Consider the following 19370-nt stretch of genomic DNA (forward strand, 5'->3'; position numbering starts at 1 on the left):
AACACACAATTCTAAGCTCAGGCAATTTCAAAAATGAATTCTTCCAGACATTAAGGAAGAAATAATCCTATCTTCTCCAAACTCTTTCAGAGCACAGAAAATTAGAGAATATTTTCCAATTCATTCATTAAGGCCAGAATAACCTTAACACCAAAACCCTGACAAGGACATTATAAGAAAAGGCCACATGTATCATAAATATACATGCAAAAATCCTAAACAAAATATGAAAAATTCCAGGTACACATAAAAATATCATGAACAGTGTATATTGGCGACACATGGTTGGTTTAACATTTAGAATTAATAAATGTAATTCACACATGAACAGAAAAAAGGGAAGACCCATATAATCATTCTAATAGGTTTAGAAAAATCATTTGATAAATTTCAACATCCATTCATAATTTTTTAAAAACTCTTGGCAGGATAGCAATAGAAGGAATCTTTATTTATATAATCAATGGAATTTACAAAAAGCCTACAGCATACTTATTGGTGAGATATTGAAAACTTTCCCCCAATATTAGGGGACAAAGATGCCCATTATCACCACTTCTATTCAGCATTGTACCAGAGGCCCTCGAGTAGGTGTGATCAGGCAAGAAAAAAAAATGTTGTAAGGGCTTGCAATAAAGAAATAAAAGTCATCATTCACAGGTAACATAATTATGCACAGAGAAAATCTTAAAAAAACTACTGATCAACTATTAGAATTAGTAAGTGAATTTATCAATGTCATTGGATACAGAGTTGATATACAAACATCAATTTCTGTCTCAAATTTGGGCTCATCCTTGCAAAGGGGTCATGATAATCTTCTCTGTATTGTTCCAATTTTAGTATATGTGCTGCCGAAGTGAGCACAAAAACATCACTTTGTATCTAGATACCAGCAACAAACAATTAAAAATGTAATTCCCAAAATGACAACATTTACAATAGCTTGAAAAACCTCAAAAATCTAGGAATCAATATATGAAAGATGTGGAAGAACTAATGGGTATTAAGGGGGGGGCATGTGTTGGGATGAACGCTGGGTATTACGCATGACTGATGAATCATGGAACACTACATCAAAAACTAATATACTGCACAGAGGCTAACTGAACATAATAAAAAAGAAGGAATTAGAGAAAACCTACATAAACAGGATATATTGTATTCATAGATTAGAAGATGTCAAGTCCCTCCAAATTATCTATAGTCACTGGAAACCTAATCAAAATCCCTGGAAATCTGTGTGGGAAACTGACAAACTGATTCCAAAATTTATATGCAATACAAAAAATTAAGAATAGACAAGATGATCTTGAGGACGTTCACAACTGGACGATTTATTGTACTGGAAATCAAGACTGATAAGCTACGCAAATTAAGACAATGTGATTTTGGTACGAGCAAACATACTAATGGAACAAACAAAAGAGCCCAGAAGTAGACCCCTACATAGACACTTGATTTATGCCAAAGGCATAGCACTGGGAAAAAGACAGTAAATGGTGCTGGGTCCATCAGCTAAACAGGAAGGGTCAAAAAGCAAAACTTCCGGGAGATAACACAGAATGTCTTTATGACCTTGGATAATGATTTCCTCAACAGGGCACAACAAGCACTACCCGTGAAGGAGAAGAATGGGTAAATTGGGCTACATTAATATTAAACAGCTGTTTTCATCAAGCCATCAGGAGCAGAAAGCCAGAGTGTGAGAAGATCTATGCAATGCATATAACCAAAAAATTTTTCATAACTGGCTATTTTTTAAAACTCCTACAAATCAATATGTAGCAAGACAGTAAATCCAACAAAAAAAGTTGGCAAAAGACTTAACTAGGTATTTCACGAAAGAGAATAGCCCAAGCCAATAAGCATATAAAGAGATGCTCAACGTTGTTAGCGTGCAAGTCCAAATTAAAACAATATCACGCACCAGCTATAATGGCTAAAATCAAAAATACCGACAAAACTAAATTTTATCAAGGATATGGGGCAACTGGAGCTCGTAAACTGCGGGGAGAGGGGTTTTCAGTTGGTATAACTGCTTTGGGAAACTTAAGCAGTACCTAGTAAAGACACGGCCCTCTGTCCCTGTGACCCATATACCCTATGACCCAGGAGTTCTGCTCACAGTTCCACGCCAACGGAAATGCATTCATATGGGCATTGAAACACATGCACATGAATGCTCCCAGCAGCATTATGGGTAGTAGCCAAAAACTGGAAACAATTCAAATGACAATTAGCAGAATAAATTGTAAGGTATAGTTATACAAAGAAAGAACAGTAAACCAAGCAATGAAAATGGCTAAACTATGCTACAGTGAATTGCCCCTTCTATCCAACCTCTGCTTCGTTGGGCCCTGCCTCCTGTTCATTCATTATTTAAACTGTTGCGTCTACTTCACACTTCTTTCTTTAAGCAAGTAGGGTAAAAAAGAGTTTAAACGGCTTAGAGTTCTTAAAGGAGCTAACAAACCCTAACAGAAGCAGGTTGTGATTCAGGCGAACCACAGAAAGTCCAAACCAGTGTCAAGAGAATTTATGCTGAGGTCAAGTGCCCTGAGCAAACCCTTGAAACATTTTAGGTTAAGAGTCACGTAGGTTTCTTCCCCCAGCTCCCTCACCCCAGCCCTCATCCTTCTTTTTCACAATCTTTGAAACACGTAAAAAACATGCTTAGCCTGAGTTTGTGGACCCCTTAAGAAACCAGGCTGTATCTAAAACAGCCAGCAAACGTGAGGAAAAAGAAATGACTTCTCAGCACTCCACCTGGTGGTCTGAGTGGATCCAAAGGACAGAAAGTACCCAACACCACACATACAAATGTCCATCTGCTCCATTCTTGGTCAACTGTAGATTCCCAACAGCTGACCAGGAAGTAACGAATGCGGAAAGGCACGAAGCGAAAGATTTTGCAAGACTACCAAGGGCAGTTGAGCAGTTGTTAAAAGGCTATGAAGGGAGACTACCCCAAGAGTTAGCATCCTGGCTTCACTACTTAAAACATCTAGGACCTTGGACAAACCAGTCCCCACCATCATCCCTGGGCTGTTACAATAAGTGAAATAATATAGCTGTGCGTAGTACTCAATAATGACAGAGATTAAAAAGGAAACAGCAAAGGGTGGTACTCAGAAGCTTACGCAGTAAAGCAAATCAACGGTAAGAAAATGGATCAGTTTCCCATGAAACAATTATCTCTGCAGTGAGCTTTGAAACACAAAAGCACTTTGGAAATTCTGGAAAAGATGGCCTACTGCTCATTCAGTCAAAATGTACGAAAGTCCGTTTTAAGAGAAAAGTTTTTTCCCTTCTAAATTCTACAAATCACAGGGGCGCTTCCGTGGCTGTCGGTGAAGCGTCTGGCTTCGGCTCAGGTCATGATCCCAGGGTCCTGGGATAGAGTCTGGCACTGGGCTCTCTGCTCAGCGGGGAGCCTGCTAATCCTTCTCCCTCTGCCTGTCACTCCTCCTGCCTGTGTTGTGTCAAATAAATAAATAAATAAAATCTTAAAAAAAAAAAAGATTCTACAAATTGCACCACAGATACTTACATGCAATGCAACTAGCAAACAGCATGGAGACACCAGGCACCACCAGGGGCTGCTCGAGAGTCACTTCTCCCCCATCAAGATTCTCAGCGCTTCCAACCGCTTTTTTCTTTTAAGGGAGAAAAACTGAGACATGACAAATGCTTATGGAGCCCCCCCATTTCCGGAAAATATGTGTTTAAATGAAGGCCATACCACACACCAAAGGTACAACAAATACTTTTATTGCACATTTATAAAATCTGCATAGTTGTATCAAGTGTTCATCCCACCCACTATTCCCTCATTCATGTTAAAATTTGGTTAAAACACAATATCCAATCTGGGGCCTTTTAAAAATGGTCAACAGGGGATATTTCTCTCTCTACATATACATATATATATAGATAGATAGACTTTTTTTTTCTTTTTACAAACCCACAGCCCTTATCTTTCCGAAGCAAAAAAAAAAAGTGGGGGGGGGGGGAGAGCCATCCAAATGTTCTTTCGGGCCAGCAGCAGCCTTAGACATCTGTTGCGGACAATTTTCGGATGCTAGAAGATTTTACTGAAATGGTGACCAGCTCTCACGTTATCCTGTCTCGATCACGCTTCATGACACTGTTCTCTCTATAGGCCTTAGTGCTTTGCTTTCTTTCACTCGGGACCGAGTGTGAGGTTTTCTGGTTTATTTAAAAATATAAAATCAGAGAGAGAGAGAGAAGAGAGGAAAGGCAGCTTTCTTTTGACTTTGCAGCATCTTGCTGCCACGTGCCCTTGTATTTCTACCCACATGTAAAAGGGCGCAGTTCATCAGCAACCCACTGTCATCTCCTGTCAAGACACAGGCAGGGCTTTAGACTTCTCATCTCTTGCAGTTGAGAACTTCTAAATGTCACCTGTATTTGATAAAATAACAGCAGCTGCTCCTCCGGTTCAGGCTTTGATGGATCACCCTTCTATTCCACTGTCAAAAATATTTATGCCTGAAGGATAATTTTAAAAGTGGCAAGAGGCTCACCGAAGCCCAAGCACTCTTGCAGGTACAAGAGGCATTTCAGGTCTTCTGACATAATTCAATACCTTAATATGCAATGGTTCTTGTCTTTTTTAGTGAAATTGCTTGTCTGATTCTGTACCTAAAAAGTGCAATTTTATTTTCATCCTTCTTTACACGCAGAGCATGGTTGGGGTCTGGATCTGAATCTTACTTTCCCACCTAATCCCGTCCCCAGGGGAAACACTGTGACAACAACTTCTGTGCAACAGGCAGGCAGCCGCAGACCAAACTGGACCTTGACCATGTGGGGGCTTATTTCACTGTCACAGTTGAAACCCCTTGAATTGACTCCATGACAGCTGCAAATCGGCTACAAAGGTCATAGGGAGAATTGGGTCGAATGGTCGGAGGCTCCTTCAAGACAATGATTTCTGCAGAAGGATCCAGAAGCCTGGGTAGAAACTCCCCTAAGCACAGCTGTAGATTTTCTGTGGAGGGAAAATGGATGGTTACATATACAACTAACCAAGTATCTGAGTAAAAACCAGTTAAGCCTGCAACTATATTGGGAAGGCCTTCCATAGAGCCCATTCATTCCCCAACCTCAAAGGTCAAAGCATCGTGCCGGCCAGCTAACAACAAATGATGATTCTTTAGTCCCAACCAGGAGCAAAGACTATCTGCCAAATGTACCAAAGCGTTAGGTCACAGCTTTAAACCGTGTGACGTGTGGCAGGATAACACTAAATCTTCATTTCACTGACAGGCCTTCTAATCTATCATCCTTTTAAAACTTGAGAAAGTGGATAAGATACTCTACGCCATAAATATAATGGTGCTATTTCCTTTCAGTGATTAAAACATGTGAGTGTGTACTCATGGCATTATAAGTAAAGCTGTATGTCACATGCAGTCTCAAGGAAAACTGAAGACATTAAAAGGAAATTCATAACCACTAATTACAGAATTTTCCAGTAAATATTATAAACATGAATACTTGCTAGCAAGTCAGTATAATATCTTTACATCGGTGAGAAACTAACAAAGAGGCTTCATATTAGAACATATGCCAACTTTCTAAGGCTACCAGAATTCATCTAAAAAGGACTAGTTTCAGGTTCCCTCTCCAAAATGCTTTGAACAAGCTAGCCAATTCCATTTACCATTTTATGAATCTTGAGGGCATCCTAGGTAATAACAGGGGCTCTGTCTTGCAACTATGAGTCATGGGAAAATTTAGTTATGGCACTACCACGTAATCAAGCTACATAAGCAGATTCCGACAGATGAAAAAGTACTACAAGGGTGACATTCCCGGAGAGGAGTAATTTTCTCAAACAGGGCTTGCAGGCCGTCTGTGGAGGTGCTTATCAACCACAGAGGAGGTAAGGGGAGGCTGAGGGACAGAGGTCTAGGATCCTACCCTTTGTCTCAGTAGAGCAGATCCACCTTTAACTCACCCACCCACTGCAATAAGCCTTTACAAAGGTCTGATGACCAGTGCTGAGAGTGAAAACACTGCCATTTCTAAAAGTCTAAAGAGCCGTAGAAATTATTGCAAGCACCGACAACAACATACCAGCAATATCTTGCCCAAGATAAGAGCACCAATGGTTTCTCATGATCTCGATGGCATGTAGGTCATCCTTGGAGATGTCATTATTAATGATAAGGTGAATGCAGGGAATGATCAACTCATTCATCACATTAATGCCCTCGGTTACAGAGTGGTCATCGTTTGTTTCAAAGAGAGAAGCTGCTTTGGCATTCAGCTCCTACAGGTAAAAGACAGAGTGGGCGGAAAGAAAACAGTCTGAAAAAGATAAATACCTATTTTAGAAGAGCCTAAACAAGTGCTTCCCCAAATTTACTGCATATTGCCTGGCCGTCTTTACAAACCACCCCAGATATGCTGTTTCCATTGGTGTGCAGGTGACCGGGGCACTGGGATTTTTTTTAAAAGCTCCCAAGGTGATTCTACTGCAGCAAAGTCTGTGACCCACTTACTAACCTTACAAGTCAAGGTCCTGCCTACCACTTGCTCTCACTCTCCACTGAGCATCGGAATCACCTGCAGAAGACATGCTGATGCCCAGGCCCCTCCCCAGAGCCTCTGGTCTGACAGTCTGGGGAGGAGTTGCCGCAGTGTGAACGCTCCCTATGTGACTCTAACACACACTGGGGTTGCGAGCCAGTGATGGGGAAGAACCCGAATCACTATTACCACCGACCGGTGGAAGCTGAGCCGGACATTCGAAATGTCATCTGTACCTGGTGATTTAAGGCACAATAAAATTCAGATCCACCAACTCTACAAGGCCCTCTTTTCAGCTTCAAAATGCCCTGCCACACCCTACAACTGATACAGAAATCAGAGCATACATCAGAAAATGAAGCTCTTGAGACGAATATATGCCATGACTTAAACTCCTCCATTTGGTATTAACAAGGCAGTGACAGAAATGCTGGCTGGACTCCTCCCAGGATGGGCAATCCTGCTGGGAGGCAGGGAGGACCCGAGCGGGCTCACAGTCTGAGAGCAAGGCAGCTCTCTGTAGTTCTCCGAAGGACAAGCACCTGTGTAAACCCTCGGCTGGGCCGAGGGGATATGGGTATGCCCTTCCCTGTGACTGCCAAATGCAAAAGAGGCCAAGCTAGACTTTAGTGCTGCACGACAGTGATATTAACAGAACAAGAGGACCAATTCCTATGGTTTATACCATTAAAAAAACACCTGGAGTCGCTCAGAAGTTGCTAAAATTCTCATCTACTAGCTTAGCACAGAACACAGAAAAAACACTGCATTCCTTCAACACATATCTGTTGCGTGCTTACGACGTGCCAGGCACAGAGGAAAGAGCGGAAGAAGGAAAGGGTCTGTGCTCAAGGAACTCACGATCCAGCAGAGAAGCACTGTGGTGACAGACACGGTGACGCAGGTATACATAAAGGGCGCAGAAAAGGGGGTAACTGCTTCTCATCCTAACTTCCACCAGGGGTCGAAGAAGAATGATATTCATTTAAGTAACTTAAAATCATCTGTTTCAGTGTACAACTACTCTTAAGAGTTTAGAAAAATCTAAAACCTATGGAAAATCATTCTGTTTCCTAAGCTGTATTTCTTTGCGGCTTCAAGGAACAGAGGTGAAGACAATAAACTAATAGGAATCGTAAGGCTCTACAAATAGTACACACCAGAAGGCATTTTCTTCGGTATAAAGCGATGACCGACTCCTTCACCCCGCGGCGGGGCCCCTTCATCAGCAGAGCGGCATTGCTCTGGTAGGCATAGACCAGGTAGGAGAGTGCCTCTTGGTACCTGAGAACATGGTAGATCAATGGAGGGCTTTGACCTCTCTGTCCCCCAGTACAAACGTTCATAAGGCTGCAATTATGGAAAGGTCCTGCGGACAGAGGCAGCGGGGCGTGCTGGGAAAAGCCTGAGGGCCAAAGACAGTGGCCACTCTCAGCCCTGCTGCAAACTGGTCAAGAAACCCAAAGTGAATCATGAAACTTCCCTGTGCTTCCGTTTTCCTCGACTCTACACCAAAGAAGGGGACTGCATGCTTACTAAGGTCCACCCCAACTCCAAAATTCATTTTCTGAGTTCATCTTCATTTATCACAAGGAAAATCTGGCCATTACAGATCTTTACCACCATATCTATTACCACGTGAAGGATGAAAAAGCACGTGTGATGCTTCATGAAACAGTGGGAAAAGCAGAGGTGCCCTGGTGCGTGGGGCGGGGAGAGGATGCAGGGCTATGGTTCTCGGCACTCCCGGCTGGGCATCAGTAGTTAACAGTGCCTTGACCAATAATCGGAGAGAAATAAAAGGCCCACATACTTTCCTTTTTGGTAGAGTTCCAGGCCTGTGAGGAGATACACAGACACCTTCCGGAACAAACTATAATCTTCGTGCCACTTCTGAAAAGGAATGGATGCCATTAGTGATTATGGTCACCATAAACTATTTCTACACTTCCTGCCACGGTCAGTTTTACACTCTATACAGATGTTTATCGAGCACGAAAACCACAAACACAAAAGCTTTTCGATAATGCTGTATTCACCATTCGCAATAAAAGTCCATGACTGACCTTAATTTTCAGTGACCTGTTACTTCCACTGAGAAACAGAAATATTTATTTCACGGGAGCTTTAGAATGTATTATCTTGATTTCTAACACCCTGTCAAAGTCATGTGGCTCTGGTTTAAACAGATGCCTGTCAAGGTCTCACAAGAATGTGCACGTGCAGGGAACACGGAAGGACAACGCTGTTCTGACCGCCCAGCTCAGCACTCAGCTCAGCTGGTGTTGCGGGCACACCTAGGTGTCACAGAACACTGTGTTACTTCTAACGCAATGCTTTTTTGGGAAATTTGTAGTTGTATATGCATTTTAATGCACGGAAATTTCACTTCAAATATAGAATTATTCACAAATGGTATTATTTTAAAACAAACCAAAACCATGAATCAAGAATTTGATTGCCTAGATACAAGGCTAAAGTGGGTATTAAAAGGAAATAAAGTGTTAATTTATTCTAATAGAAGAATGGAACAAAAAACTGGTTATTCTGAGGGCCAGAAAAGATCACTTCTCTCTTCTCACCCAGCTGTTTATTTGGGGGGTGGGGGTCGGGGCAAGTCAGTCTGTGGTAATGCAAAATTTTCAGTTTGACTTAAGAATTAATGTTTTTGTTTTGTAGACTTAAAGAAAAGACTTCACCTTGTACTCTTCCATGTTCATGTCATCTGGACCAATCTCCTTCAGTTTAGCTCGAGCCACCTTCATGATGCTGATGGATCTGTGTGGGACAAGGGTCAGAAGCAGTGAGAGGGGCAGGGCACCACTTTCCCGTCAGAGGAGGTCACTCCTCTGGGTCACTGGGCCTGACCCAGAAGTCACCCAGGGTGACGCGCCTGAGCATTCTCATCTCACCTTTCATCATAGCTAAGATTTTTATCCGCAAACTGTTCCAGGAGCGTCCGTTCTACGACTCTTTTGGGTGCTTCGTTTTGGAAAAAGTAGACCAGCACATGCTGGAGCCGAGGGTCGCTGTGAGAAGTGGGCGTCTCTTTGGCAAGCTGGTAGAGCCTGGAGTACTCTTCATGGAATGCCTATTAAGGACAAAGCTGTAGTCAGAAGAGGGCGCACTGGGGTTTCTGCTCACAGAACCTGTTGTCTCCGGGCTAGAGAGGTTCTCGTAACTCCAAGGAGACTTCTAAGAAATTCGTATTGGGGAATTATAGAGGCAACCACGGAATCTGTGAGTTGTTTGCATTTCATAAGGGACAGAACTCTTATGGCACCAAACATGTCCTGCACTTGGGAGAAACTCGTTTTTCTCATAAGGGTTTAAGAAAAACAAATATTTAGTTTTAATTAGTCTCCTTGAGTCCCGAGGACCTGAATTTTTAAAATGCACATAAATGCAATTTATTCGAGTACCTTAAATTGTACTCAGGTACCTTAAAATGCTTGGTCTACTTTCTTGTACTATGGCTCCCAAACCATAAAGGCAATGTCTCCTCCCCAGCTTTATTGATAGATATTTCCTAAGGACAACAGCAAGCCTTCCGGGCCAGGCCTAACATAGTTTGGCATAGCGTGCCAACGCTGCGTTAGCACCAAGGGGAGGCGTTGTCAGTATCCTGTCCCTCAGTTTGAACAGAAACAGAGTTTTAGTTGTTACTTTAAGGAAAAACATTCTTCGTCCCATTTTTTTTTTTTAACCACCTAATACAATTATGGCCCCGTTACTATGATACCTGTGGTATAAGGATTAGATTTTTAAAAAGAGATACCTTAATAAGCCCTGCTTCAGACCCATCTCGGTCAAAGGTCTGACGGGCTTTAGCTATGGCCAGGATGACCCCTTGCATGGCGGGGCTCAGCATCACCTACCACAAGAAGGCACAAAACACAGAGAGAAAAGGAGAGAAGGAAAGTTCAAAAGAAGAGTGGAAGACAGGCGAGCGTGCTGCTGAGGGGAGAGTGGCTGCGTGCCCGTGGCCGGCATCTGCCGCCAGCCCAGATTTGCACGCCTGCCCCCACGCACACCCACAGCCCCGTCCCTGTGCACCATGGCCAGACCTCGCCCAAGAAGAGCTGTTCCTACATACTCTAATTCAGCAGGCAAACAAAGAGGGACATCTGAGAATATTCACAAACGGCACTGCTAAAGGATCGAGTTAAATGATGGCTCCCCCAGGGGAAGTGTCCGTGCTGAGAATTCCAGTGGAGTTCTGTAATTTGGTTGTCTATCCTAGGACACAAATATTTTAGAGTTTTACTAAAATGATTAGTACATTTAAAATAGTCTGGAAATTAGGCGGTATACAAATATGACTTTATAAAGTCAAAACCTTTCAATGATTTGAAAAAAAAAAAAAAAATTCCCCAGGAAGAAACAGAACCCTGAGGGACAGGATTCATGACTGCTACGTGCAGTGCCAACTGTAAAGGGGACCGACCATAAGTGACTTGGGATCCCACAGCTCCTTCTGAGAGCTTTAGAATTAAAAACAACTTCAATTCACATTTGTTTTGTTTACTAGACAACTGAAAATTTTAGATCTGGGGGAAAAACAATGGACTAATATTACCAAAGACAAAGACTCCTAATTTAAAAGGCTTTTTGTTTTTTTTTTTCTCATAATACCAAGAAGAGAGCTAACTACCTCTCTGAGCCACCTAGACTCTGGTGCCTCCATCAGTATACGCCTGGGTAGATATATACCGGGGGCTTACACACTGGGGTGGGAACGAGGCGATCTTTTACAAAATGGTAACTAAGGTCAAAACCAGACAGGCCCTCCTGTTCATTCTTTGTTCCAATATTAACTATTGCCAGACACCTTCGACAAGCACACTGGGTCACGTGGGAAGGAAAGAGAAGACTGGAGACAGGCAGCTGAACCCTGCACTCCTCTGTATACCTCCTCATCATATCCATCTGCATCAGATCTAACCAGAATCCTTCCCACACTGGGAATCTCGACTTCAGAGGCCTCAGAATTAGGCGGGGCGGCAGACTCTGCGTCCTTCGCCTTTGGGGGCTGCTCTGACTGCTCTGCAAGGGTTGTTTCCGGGGACATGGGCTTCTCGGGTTCAGCTTCCTTAAGCTGTGGCAGCAGAACGGAGAGAAAGAGTGAGAAAAAACAGGAGAGAAAGAGGGACTGGTTAAATACAGCAGAGACACAGAATAACAGGAATGCAAGAAACTGGCGGTCACTGCTGCAAGCCCGCCCCTCCTGCGTGTGGGCTTCTGAGTCTCTGTCACCTCACTCAGCGCCGCCTCCACGCCGCTCCTCTCATACGCGTGCGCTGTGTTTGCGATGGCCTGTGCCGTCTGCTCCTTGACAATCACAGCGTGCTCCGACGCCAAGCAGCGGACCCCGTGCGAGGAGGCTGCTGAGGGCTCTGATAAGGAATGGTACAAAGGCATTAGCATCTGACGATAAATAACGTCTAGAACGTGCTGTAAAAGGCAAGCAAGACACACCCTAAGTTTCATCTACAACCCTTCCAAAAAGCTTTTAAAACAAAAGCTATGCAAACGTCCTCTAGAAATCAGTGACTCAGACACATCTACTTCAGCAAGAACCCACTGATGGTTCCGGAAAATTTAACGTGCTCCCAACTTTGTCCTGTTTCTTTATGTCAGTGAAGGCTTCCTACAACCGGCCTTCTGTTAGGAAGATTGTCTTTGGAGAATAGTTTTCATCGGCCTTCTGTTAGGAAGATTGTCTTTGGAGAATAGTTTTCATAGCCTCTCCCACAACCCCAAAAACCGTGGAAACTAACCGACAGAAAGTACAGGGAGCTGGTCTTGCTGATATCACTTCTGCTCACCAGAAAAGACATCCTAAAGCCACAAGCTATTCTGCCGGGTTGCAAAACACCACCACACCTGAACTATACACACTGTGCACACTGTGGCTGCCCTCACTCAGCTCAAGCCCCAGAGCTGGCTGAGGAGGGCAGGGTGGACGCTGCCAGACCATAGGCACGCAGGCCCCCCAGGTACCTGGGGATGGAGAAAAGTCCTGTGATGCTGAGCTGGTGGAGGATTCCATTTGAGGGATTTTGCAAGACTGCTCTTCTTCCCACTCCTCGACTTCCTGCTCAAACCTCCAGTTATCTTCCTGAATGTAATGCTTCAGTTCAACAGACAGGGTGTCCACTTCTCCTAACATCTGATCTGATTCACTTGGGGCTGCCTCTGAGACAAGAACAAAGACAGAGTTAAAATGCGGCACCACCCGTAAAAGGTCACAAAGAATCAGAAGGCCCTTTCTAGAAAGAAGGAAATAAGACACTCTGTCCTTCTTCTTACTCCGTGTGAAAAATATGTATATACATAATCCATCAGAAGTAGTGACAATTTAAAGCCAACAGTGATAGGACACCAATAACAGTGCCTGGCTGATTAGTAGGTAGGCACGCATGGAATATCTATTGAATGAATGAATGAATGAATGAATGATTACCAGAAAGCAGGAATTTGGAATAGAGACCAATCACTGGCAAAACAGCAAGACTGAGCAAATATTTGGAAATCCAGAAAATCATTAGATCCAACGGAAATTTCAAGTTGAACAGTTTTGTCAATGTAACCACTACAACTATTAGTGATAAGAACATCCACCTCAAGATGGTTAGAGATGAATTCCAAGACAGCTGTATTGCCTCAAGCTCAACACAAGAGAGTGCTATCCGAAAGCAATGTGATATAACAGTTAGACGGTAAATAACACCCAGGGGATAATTAAAGGCCTGGATGAAAAATGGCAAGGATATCAAGGACATATGAAATCTCATTTTTTTTTTAAGATTTTATTTTTAAGTTATCTCTACACTGAACATGGGGCTCGAACTCACAACCTGAAATCAAGAGTCGCATGCTCTTCCGACTGAGCCAGCCGGGAGCCCCTAAATTTCATTTCTAATCCTGTGACCAAATCAAAACAAGAAGCCTACGGTAGAACAACACATCCACTTCCTGGGTGCCTTTAATTAGTCTTTCATTAAGCAAATGACAGTTTCCATTGATCTGTTTCTATGGTATAAAAATGAAGCATATGTGTATTAACAAGGCTCCTGTATGCTCCCAACAACAGTCCAGTCATTCGTACAACTCCCACAGGCAGCTGCCCTATCTGGTGCCGCACGGGTGCATTTACGAGGATCAGCTACTGCTAAGTGGTCATTCCGTCTATCCCCGGTCCCAGCCACACCAGCACATCAGAAAGCCAACGCACTGCCCGGACAAAATGCCTTCTGTGTTTCCTTACTCATGCAACCCAGTACAGTTTGAATAGGAAAAGAAAAAGCCTTCCATGATCTTAGATGAGAAATGCTGGTCACCAGACCTCTCCGAGAAAATGTGAAAGGAAGAGAGAGAGAATGATGTAAATGGACCACAGCATAGAGTCTGGAGTCAGAACTGGATCTGAATCTTGGGTCTGCCATTTATTCACAGGCTGCATGAGTCTGGACGAGTGGAGTACCTCAGCTGGCACACGTAGGTAATAAAAATTCCTACCCTGTCTTTTAGAGTTATAAGTTATTAGAGAAATAAAGCTTGAAAGCCTGTACTAAGTAGGAGTAAAGTTCCAATATAAATGATAATGATGATTGCTCTCAGAATTAGTACTATTATGAGAAGGATGAAATTGTTCAGGCAAAGCCACTCATAAAATTTAGCCATTCTCAAAGGGTGCAAAAACATGTGCACAAGGATGTCACTAAAAAAGAAAAAAAAAAAAAAAAAACTAGAGACAACATAAAAGTCTTATCAATGGGAGGCTGGCTTAATAAATTATATACATATTCCATGCAATGGAATTAAAAAGTTGTTAAAAAAGAATGAGTTCATTCTGTTTATAAAACTATAGAGATCACTAATACACATGAGTGATGAAAAAGATGCAGGACAGAATGGGAAAATATCCCATCGGGGGGGAAAAAATGGGGCAGGGACAGATATCGATAAATGAAATCTAGCATCCGCCCAGAACACTTCCTGAACACTCAAGAAACCTAAGAATGAATACATGCCAGGCTCCAGGATGGGAGCGGGAAAGCAAACTTATTTGTTTTTTTAATTCTCTTTTATACTGTATTTTTAAAATGCATTATTATTTTATAATAAATTCTAGTTTAAATTTTTTTTTTTTTTAAAGCTACAAGACCATTCCCTTCTGTGAGCAGTCAAGATTTTCCCCATCTCTGGCTTCCGCTGGGCTATTTTTACCTGCGTTCAAGTGCGGCAGCCGGTCATTAATGTACATCAGACAGTAAGCACTAACATTTCTCAGGCCCCCATAAGAATCTCTTTCAAGTTCTTCCCAGGAAGATTCAGTAACGGAGATGTCATTGTACTTGAGCCAGACTTGTCGGGGCTGATTATAGATGTAGGCCCAGTAGTGTCCGGCGTTGGCTTGCCCTTCATGAACAAGAACAGCGTGCAAGCGATAAGGCACCTGCAGAGCAGAAGACAGATTCCTGAGTCGGATGAAGCAAAGTAAACGAGACATTTCGGGTTGTTAGAACCCAAACTTACAGCCAACTAGTAGACATACGAAAACTGACTATTTACACATGTGCTTGATATGGGGTTAACAGTAAACACCTTGATGATTCAATATGAACTAACAAAAACACAGTCCTGGAATCTATCAATTGTGTTTCAATTCTTGAATCTTTAAAACCACACATCTGAACGAGATGACCTCTTCAATGACTCTTTAACTTCCTAAAATCACAGATCTAAAGTCAAAGATAACGCAGACCTACTTATCCCCCCAATTCCAAACTCAGTTTATCTAAAAATAGAAATCACCTTCACCACTCATGTTGAGAAATGTGTACTGCATTTGGGACCTACAGCGGCTCTCTTGGTCTAAGCCAATATTATCTGGTACCAAATTTCAAGTTAGCACATTTCATCACCAATCAGTCATATGGTCCCTACATTTCTTCTGCCAAGTGACCCATCCATCCATCTGGGGTGAGGACCCTTTTAACTCCATACTTGTTTGTTTCAGGGTTTGAAAAACATTTGTTTTTTCAATAGGGAGAAAACAGAGCAATGCTTTAGGTGCCAAGTAGGCACTGATGATAAGAAGGAAAATCGGCCAGAGAATCAAGTTAAACCTGCAGTCTATCAGTACCTTGACAGGTTTTTCTGGTGCGGACATTTTTGAAATAACACAGAAGAGCAGATGAAGAAAATCCAAGATTTATAGGGCACGTTCCTGCTGTGCCTCCATGAGACCTGGCAGCCGAAAGGGCTCTCCGCCACCAGCCGTGCACACAGAAGCCACTGGGCGCTCATGCCCCTCACCGTGGCATCTTTCCCCCTCCATGCCCACGAAGTTATTCCCAACAAAAATTTATGTGGACAATAAGAATTTCTTCCTTTACTACATTCCCTTGTGGAGTTTTCAGGGAAATAAAGCTTGAAAGCATGCTGCTAAGCAAAGTATCACCAAGCATGATGATACTTTGGAAAGGGTGGGTAACTAGTCCCTGGCTGGGCTTTTCCCCACCGCACGACTTAAATGACCACTTGATGAGAAATTTTTAACACTTGACAGCAAACCTTTCTAGTGCATGAAAAAATACCATGTGGCAGAATCAAAACAAATATGTTTTAAATTTTATTGTTAGTAGAAGATACATTCCTCATTTTGGCCTAAAAATAAACAGAAAAACACCTATTTCTGTCCTAAGTTTACTCTTTTAACTCGGGGGGGGGTTCCCATTCAGTCTCAAAGAAATCTATCAGATTGTTTTTGCACCACATTAGCACGCGAGGACGGGCACGCCTTGACTATTCCCCATCAATCTGCATCCTACCTGACGAAGGAGAGGGTCACCATACATCTGCTCAATAGTCTGGGTGGTGCTTGCAATACAATTCTTTAAATCTGTTAAAAAAAAAAAAAAGAAAAGAAACAAACTGAGTTAAAATGATGTCCTTCCAAAAAAAAAACAAAAACGATGTCCTTCCAAGCCACACAGGGTGCTGCAGCCAAGCAAAGAGCGCTGCTCCTCTAGGTTCTGCCGATTTCAGCTTTACTCTACGAATCACAAAGGAATGGAGGCTTTCAAGGCAGCTAGTGCTCTAGGTCATGAAGGCTTTTAGTTTAACCTAATTCCATTAAAGGTTTAAAAAATTATCTCTTATAATCGGCCCCAAAATTTCCCCCAAAAGAAAGTCTCTAGAAAAAGACTTCCATGGGTCACTTTGGATGTAAAATGGATGTCCCTACACAGGGCCAGACAGGAGAAAGCAGAGCAAAAGGCAGGGCAAATTTCTGTGATAAGAACTTGGGAGGAATCTGGATTTGACGATTTGATTTGATCTGACTGATATGATTTGATTGCTGTGTTTATTTTATTTATTTATTTAGCTCACTAGACAAAAGGAGCAAGGAACAGAAGGAGGGAAAGTCTGAGCAACATGACAATGAAGCCAAAGGACCTGTAAAAACAGAAGGCCGAATAACTCCATTTCACATTGTGTGCAGTGCTCCACCACTCTCTGCCTCGTTAGCCTTCAGTAAAACATGCTTCATACGAACAAGACTCATAAAAGCGGAACTCCACGAGAGCTCAATTTTAAGTCTGGGTCAACTAAAGCCAGAGTTCATTCACATCAGCTACAGGAACAGAAATCAGCGGATGCAGAAAAATCTCAGCTGAAGGTCATCACGAGCATCTAGGAGTCCCAAGAGACCCCAGAAATTTTGAGAAGCGTTTCTAGGAGGGATCTTTCCAAAGTTGTATGATGGGAGGGACTAAAAGTACAACAGGAGTCCCAATCGCCGTGTGCCCGAATCGTGCCTCATCATCTATGCCTCACTTCCAGCGGAAAGGGAAAGAGCCATTGTCCAACAAGTTTTAAAAGAGCCAACCTTGTATATCTTGTTCAATCTCACTCCTCCACCTCTGAAGACAGGTCTTAACAAAGTTCATTTCCTCATCTGTGACGGTGCGAGGAGCTGGCTGTGCAGGCATTTCCATGGAAGACCGGGAAGATGGAAGTGGCTTATTCATTGCCTTAGACTTGGGTAGAGAATCTTCAGGAGAAGAAAAGGTACCTTCAACATCCTGAGAAGAGCTTTCTTTACTTGTACTGAAGAAAGATAAAAATCATGTTCACATGGTAATTTCCAAAGTATGCCTCGGTCTCAATTAATGTGCTTTGTGATGCTAACTGTTATATGGAAAAGTTCTGCTATAATTTAGTGAGTGTTTGCTCTATGAAGGCACTGAGCCAAATTATATGCTTCACCTCATGTAATATGAGACAGATACTATTACCATCCCTAGTTCACCAATTACAAACCTAAGGTTTAGGTAAGTTAAACAACTTACCCAAGCTCACCCAGCTAGTAGATTATGGGATTTAAACCCAGATCTGTCTGAGTCTATGATTCATGCTCTCTAACCACTTTAAGAAGGGACATGAAAGAAGAGTTCAAAGAAGAGAAGACTACACTGGAAGAATCAAGGAATCACTACAGAGTTTCCACAATGCAGATGACTAAATAAAATATACAGAAGCAACAAATATAGACTTTTCCCTAATCGGTTCTAGTGATTGTATTAGCCAGGACACACACAGCAAATCGGATCTGAGCTGGAAGAGAATCGGAGGGCTCGTTGACTTGGCCTCCTGGTTCCTTCACAAGAAAGCCCCTCCTGGCTGTCATCTTCAATGTCTAGCCAGTTCTTGCACATGTTTTAATTGTCTACTCATGACTAAATCTTCCCCTGAGGCTGACTGGGTTGAGCATCCTTCTCAGCAGGTGTGAGAATGAGAGGTTCTGGAACATCAGGGACTGAGTGGCAGCTAGCTTACAGCTAGTTCAAAACAAGGCAGCCTTGGTGGGGCACGAACACAGTGCAGATCGTTCAAAAAGCCTCTGAAATAACCCCACCCATCCCGTGAGCAACACAAGTGAGTGCCCTGGTGGGAGGCAAACCCTTCCCTGAAGATTCGTAGCTGTTGCCCTCTAATGGGCTGAGTGTTTATCAGGTGGGAAGATGGTGCACAGTTCAAATTACACAAAAAACCCCAACGTGTACTATCTTTTTTTTTTTTTTTAAGAGTTTAATTTAAAGTAATCTCCACACCCAACATGGGGCTCGAATTCACAACCCTGAGATCAAGAGCAGCATGCCCCACCGAATGAGCCAGCCAGGCACCCTGCCCCCCAGTGTGTCCTATTTTAAACATTTGTTTTCATTACCTTTCCTTGGATGCCAGGTCGGAAACTGGACAGTGCGCTGAAGAAAGCGGTAAGGTCACGCGAGCGTCGCTTTGAGACGTGGAGCTTTCTGAGGCAGGTTTTGTACTAGCAAATTCAATAACGTATTTTAGCATGTCCGGGAGTGGAAACCGCGCTGGGCCTGAGCCGTACTTCACGTACCTAAGAGGCAAAGACAAGGGTGCTCTACTGGCCCAGTCTGTCTAGTACTTTGTGGCTTGCTGACAGAACATCTGTTACCATGTAGAGTCCACAGAAAGGCTTATTCCTAAAGGCTATGCAGTATTCGATGTGTCACTCAAACAATCCATAAGATGAGAATTCTCTACAAAAGTAAAAACTGGTAAGTCTACGTGTTTACACCTGGCAGAAAACATCTCAAATGGGCTAACTGAAGTCATGTCTGTTACACTTTTTCTTGATATCGTATCACATCTAGGCTCTGGTCAGAAAAGTTAATTCTAGGGGCGCCTGGGTGGCTCAGTCGTTAAGTGTCTGCCTTCGGCTCAGGGCATGATCCTGGCGTTATGGGATCGAGCCCCATATC

General features: G+C 42.9%; 1 protein-coding gene and 1 non-coding gene across 8 annotated transcripts in view; both read right to left on the reverse strand.

Annotated features, from left to right (window-relative positions):
* Positions 1-759: 759 nt before the first annotated feature.
* Positions 760-867, reverse strand: LOC113260222 (U6 spliceosomal RNA). The gene has a single exon (XR_003317861.2). It is a non-coding gene; the product is annotated as a U6 spliceosomal RNA (small nuclear RNA).
* Positions 868-3758: 2891 nt separating this feature from the next.
* The window catches only part of USP28 (ubiquitin specific peptidase 28), a 57696-nt gene continuing 42084 nt past the window's right edge, over positions 3759-19370 (reverse strand). For 4 of the 7 annotated variants that reach the window (XM_026505727.4, XM_044386641.3, XM_044386639.3 and 1 more), the window contains 14 exons: positions 18806-18985; positions 17465-17685; positions 16404-16474; positions 14797-15025; positions 12568-12762; positions 11821-11960; positions 11477-11662; positions 10343-10438; positions 9477-9655; positions 9264-9342; positions 8378-8457; positions 7725-7848; positions 6109-6304; positions 3759-5017 (listed from right to left, as the gene is read on the reverse strand). In XM_026505727.4, the coding sequence (XP_026361512.1) occupies positions 4842-5017; positions 6109-6304; positions 7725-7848; positions 8378-8457; positions 9264-9342; positions 9477-9655; positions 10343-10438; positions 11477-11662; positions 11821-11960; positions 12568-12762; positions 14797-15025; positions 16404-16474; positions 17465-17685; positions 18806-18985 (2152 nt within the window). In that variant the 3' untranslated portion in view covers positions 3759-4841. The remainder of the gene's footprint in view (positions 5018-6108; positions 6305-7724; positions 7849-8377; positions 8458-9263; positions 9343-9476; positions 9656-10342; positions 10439-11476; positions 11663-11820; positions 11961-12567; positions 12763-14796; positions 15026-16403; positions 16475-17464; positions 17686-18805; positions 18986-19370) is intronic. The other 3 variants (XM_057316678.1, XM_057316679.1, XM_057316677.1) reach the window with 1 other exon arrangement.

Source organism: Ursus arctos, unplaced genomic scaffold (assembly GCF_023065955.2).
Source record: "Ursus arctos isolate Adak ecotype North America unplaced genomic scaffold, UrsArc2.0 scaffold_22, whole genome shotgun sequence".
In the NCBI taxonomy this organism is placed as follows: Eukaryota; Metazoa; Chordata; class Mammalia; order Carnivora; family Ursidae; genus Ursus; species Ursus arctos.